This window comes from Ixodes scapularis, unplaced genomic scaffold (genome assembly GCF_016920785.2).
Source record: "Ixodes scapularis isolate PalLabHiFi unplaced genomic scaffold, ASM1692078v2 PGA_scaffold1__304_contigs__length_218370807, whole genome shotgun sequence".
In the NCBI taxonomy this organism is placed as follows: domain Eukaryota; kingdom Metazoa; phylum Arthropoda; class Arachnida; order Ixodida; family Ixodidae; genus Ixodes; species Ixodes scapularis.
The window spans coordinates 10,436,032-10,440,908 of record NW_024609846.1 but is presented as its reverse complement, the minus strand read 5'-3'; the positions used below and the strand labels follow the sequence as shown (position 1 = coordinate 10,440,908).

General features: G+C 43.4%; 1 protein-coding gene across 1 annotated transcript; it reads right to left on the bottom strand.

Moving 5' to 3' along the window:
- Positions 1–3,687: 3,687 nt before the first annotated feature.
- LOC120842782 (sulfotransferase 1C2) lies at positions 3,688–4,653 on the bottom strand. The gene has a single exon (XM_040213959.3). It carries the CDS (start codon positions 4,651–4,653, stop codon positions 3,688–3,690), a length of 966 nt encoding a protein of 321 aa, XP_040069893.1.
- Between the last annotated feature and the right edge of the window lie 224 nt (positions 4,654–4,877).

Sequence of the window (4,877 nt, the reverse complement as noted above, 5' to 3'; positions counted from 1 at the left end):
AAAAAAAAAACGAATGAAATCGGACACTCAACACTTTGTTTTAGCTTAAAAGGATACGGAAACGAAATGAGGTGAGCGCTTTTAGGTAGTTTAAAGTAGGCCGGCGAGAAGCATAATGTGTATCGCGCTCGTGACGTCAAGAGTTCATGCACTATCAAGGGTGCTGTAGTTGTGAGCCTTGCCGCTTGGGGGCGTTAACGTGTGACAATCTCGCCTAGTAGTAATGTCTGGGGACTATACGCGGTCACGAGCGGGTCGTCGTCGCGGTAGCGAAGCCGACTGTCGGACCATCTCCGGGCAGGACGGGAGCAGGAGACTCCAAGGAGCCGGGGTTCCCCGATATACATGGTGTCACAAAAGAAAATTTACACGGTCTTTTTTACCGCAAAAATAAACTAGGCATTGTCAAACGCTCATTCTCCTCCTAAAGGTAGCGCTAGAGGTCAAAACCAGATGCCAAAGTTTCAGCCCGATCCGATAACGTAATCAAAAGTTATGTGCTTTTCTGAAAATTTCAATGGAAAAATGGCGGCCGACGGAGTTTTCAAACACATGGGGCTCTATGGCACCAGAAACCGAAAACGGGCAAAAATGAGCTCCATTTTCCCATTGAAATTTTCGGAAAATCACTTATAACTTTTGATTGAGTTATCAGATCGGGCTGAAACTTTGACATCTGGTTGTGACCTCTAGCTCTACCTTTGGGTGGAGAATGAGCGTTCGGCGATGCCTATGTGCGGTGAAAACGACCGTGTAAATTTTCTTTTGTGACACCCTGTATACACTGTTCAATTCATAGTTAGAGCATCAAGAAGTCAGAGAAAACAATTTGAAGGGGCTCGCTTCTAATTTTTAACGGGTCCGTTTTCCCTACTTCCCCAGATAGGGAGCCCATGCAGGTGCCGGTTCCGTCGTACACGGGTTATGACGACCGGAAGTTCGTGGCCGACATCCTGGCTTTGCTGGCGAACTACAAGCTCGACGCGGGCGCCTTGGATGATTACGTGCTCACGCGGGCTCTGCCCGTGGCGTTCCAAGCGGGCGCCGCGCTCTGGTGGCGCATCGTGGCCCCGTTCATCACCCGAGAAGACTTTCGGCGGAAATTCTTTCGTCCCTATTGCCCGACTTTCCCGCCCCCTGAGGCCGCCGCCCTCACACACACAAACTACTTTCACGTGAAACCGCGTTTTATGTTGTCTTTATTTACCACTCTTTCCTTAAAAAAAAAAAAAAGAAAATAAATGAACATCTACTTTTTGGCACAACACCTGGAAACGACAAGTGGCGGCTTCGACTTCTGCAGAGAGAGATCCGTTCTGGATGAGGCTGATTAGATGTTTCGACCTATGAAAAACAGTCTGTTCTGTGATGCTGGACATTGTCCAGCGTCAGAACCGATGTCACAGCGCAGTTTTTTTTATTAGGTCTAAACAAACTTTCAGCCTTGTCATTCGTCGAGCTCCCTCTGGAGATAGCAGCCATTGGATCTCCCGAGTGTTCTCAGGGAAATTAGACAGTCTACATTTCTTAAAACGTAGGAAAACCGGGAACATTCGGAGAGGGTTCAAGTTTTGTATTATTTATTTGGACGGAGGTCTTCGAGCCTTATTCAGAACTCGCATTTCCCTCTACAGCTCTCTCGTGAAGAATACAATTTCGCTTTCGGTTAATGTTTCCGACATCAATCAACATTAGAGCACTAGTAATATCAAACACTGCAAAGTGAAGTAAACTCTTATAGGAACGACTGCTATACCGAATGAGTTCTGATCTTTTAATAGCGTTAAAAAATTGTCATTCTATTTGACGAATTATAACCATCATAAATTGCTATATTAGAAAGTTCTGGAGTAGCGTCGTCTTGTTTGACATTTATGACGGCTCTTTAGCCATTCCGCCTCGATCGTATCTTCCGTCATGTTGGGTATTCAGACAAACTGGACATTTAATCTCGCCTGTCTCATCAAAGTAAAACTCATAAATTAAGGGATTATGCGATGGAGGATGACAACAGACCGGTGTGTCACATTTAGGGTGGCAGAGGGGTAGTTGAAAGAAAACAGAAATAAAACGGGCTATTTTTTAAATGCTTCTCGCTACTGATGCGCCAAGTTTTCAGACGGCAAAACTGAACATATAAAAAACTACACTAATAAAAAAACAAGGCGCATGCCGGAAGCTTTCAGTAATAAACCGATCTAAGCACGCATTTGGCGAATGCTTAATGCCATCATAATGTCGGTTCACAGGAAACAGGTGGCAGTGCACGAGAAAACGGTGACTACGGCAATTCACAGATTACAGCAAGTATCATGGGAAAAACCTCCGACAACGTTTGTATTATCAGGCCTCCAGATCTTTGTAGAAAAATGTATTCGAAAAACGTGTGGATTTTTTATTCGCCGGAACATAGCGTAAGAGTGGAATTATCGCGATTTTTTTTATATTTCTCGTACTAGCTAAAAGGGACATGCCTTCCTACTTTTAATATCAAAAACACACGGGAAGACTTATGCCGGAAACTCAAGTATGGTTAATCTTTGACGACTGTATTCAGGTATATTGTGCTTATAACGCAGCCGTAAGTCTTTCAGATAAAGTGAACTAATACTAAAATGTGATTACGAGTACCTACCTGCTTAGTATGAGCGTCGTTATTTTTCTAACTGCCGATATTTTCCCTCCAAAGTTTATATCAGTCTTGAAAGCCGTCACGTATTCGTAAACTCGATGATGTGTAAACAGTAAGTAAGCAATGCGTCACTCCAAACGCCTTTCTTTTTATGATTGTGACTGTGCGCAAAAAATAGGTTTATATAGTTCCCACCACCGACCTGGTATATATTACACAAGTTTACGCACGTTGGAATGAAAGCTGGAGGCAGCCCTTTACCAGTGTTGAGGGGGAACCGGGCATACATCAATCATGCTCAAAGGTTCACCAACAGTTGTATCGGTGCATTATTGTTTCGGGTGCGATCTATAGGCTACGTGAGTCACGTCTATTGAGCAAACTGAAGTGACTGCGAAGCTGTTCAAGTTTTACACATTTATTGTTCGAATCTTACGCAAAAAAAGAATTCAGTTTAGTTTATCATGGTAAGGTCTCACCGTTGCACAGAAGCAATTTTTTGTTACTGTACGGAAACTATATCCTTAGCTTTTAATGAGCACCATGTATCAGTGGGTAAACAAGCTGATGCAGGTGGAATGCTTGATCATATTGCCAACTGGTAGGCATTAAATCGAGGGTTCCTTGATTTTACAGAGCAGAGATCTAAAACATATTTAGGCGAAATACTACATTTGGCCGAGCGATCGAAGATCACCGTTATATCAAATATCATGCTGAATTTGTATGCCTATATCCTTTGTTTTATTGTTCCTTTTTCGCTGGTTGACAAATTTAAGTCATTCACCAGCTTGCCTGAGTGTTTACTTTTTCAATATTAGAAACATTCAAATTGAGATCCAAGAAAATATTAGTCATTCTGTATTCACAGTTGTATCGGATATACGCTTTCGGGGATTCCACTGCCCCTTAGGTAGCGGTGGCAATGCATGCTAGAATATTTCGGGCGATCCATTGGTCAAACATTCTTTAGCTATTACTGCTTACAATTTATTTACATGAAAAAAAAAAACAACATTTGCCATCCCCAAATACAAATAGGTAGCTACAGATGGTCAAGGAAGGTCAATATCATTCCACAAGTTCATCAAGACGCTTCCTTCATTCTTAGACGCGATCCACTCCTTCATCCGTCGAATCTGTTCAGCCGAGAAATGATTCTTGTAATCCCCGACAATGCCCTTCCGAAGAAATTTTTCCTTAGGCTTCAAGTCTTGCTTGCCACAAAACCTATGATTGAACACCTGTATCGACTTATGCTGATTCTCAGGTGAAATTGAAAGAAAACTGGATGCCAGATCCTTCATGCCGTCGTTGATTGGTTTTTTCATGCTCTCAAAGCTGGTTGTTTTTACCACTTTGTCAAACAAGATATGGTCCTGCCTCAGTCTTTGCCCGTATCCTTTGCCGAGGAAGTCAGCGATCTTCAGCACCGAAGATTTGATATCCTTGATGAGATCTTCGTATCTCAAGAAAAGGACATTCGAGTCGTTTCGATGCTCGTACCAAGAGAGCAAGTGATCAAAGAAGTCTCCGCAGCCAACTTGTCCCTTGAGAAACGAGTCGAGGAATTCGTCGAATGGAGCGTCCTGCAGCCTATAATGAGGTATACTTCTGACATGGTAGTAAAAAGACACACAGCAGTCATACGGGTTTCGAGTCACGTAGATGTACTTCGCCTTCTCCGAGTAAGGATGCTTGTGGAAGGGAAGGTGGCATTTAATGGCACCGGGTCGCACCATCTTCTCTACAGCTTCGGGGCCCAAAAACTCTAACCAAGGTGACCTCAGCATGAAATCTGCGATGTCCTTCGGAAGAGAACCGTCGTTCAATATGGAGTGTACAATATATTGAGTCCAAGTGGTGCCGGCTTTTTGGTAGGTCACAATGAAGATGTCGTCGCATCGGGGCTTGTAGGACAGAGCGGACCGCACAGTTTCCTCGTTGAGGAAGCTGCTAATATAAAGGCCATCAAGGTCCTTGAAGAGCAAATTAGGAGTCACATTCCGTTCAGATGACATTCTTGCTTTTGGTTCCTCCTGTGAATTAGAAACAAAAACATGCTCTGAGCGTACCGCAACGTTACAATATATAATGTGCCACAGTGCAGGCCTAGAGCTGCAAAACTAACTAAAAAAAGTCGGCGCCTGTACATAGAGAGCTCGATCGTTCACCGAGGTTGCATTTGGGTGGTAGATTTTACCATGTAAAATTTTAAGCCGTAGTCCCCTTTGTCTCATCTATA

Excerpts from the sequence above, each read along its gene's own strand:
- LOC120842782 (XM_040213959.3), bottom strand. The coding sequence starts at position 4,653 with ATGTCATCTGAACGGAATGTGACTCCTAATTTGCTCTTCAAGGACCTT.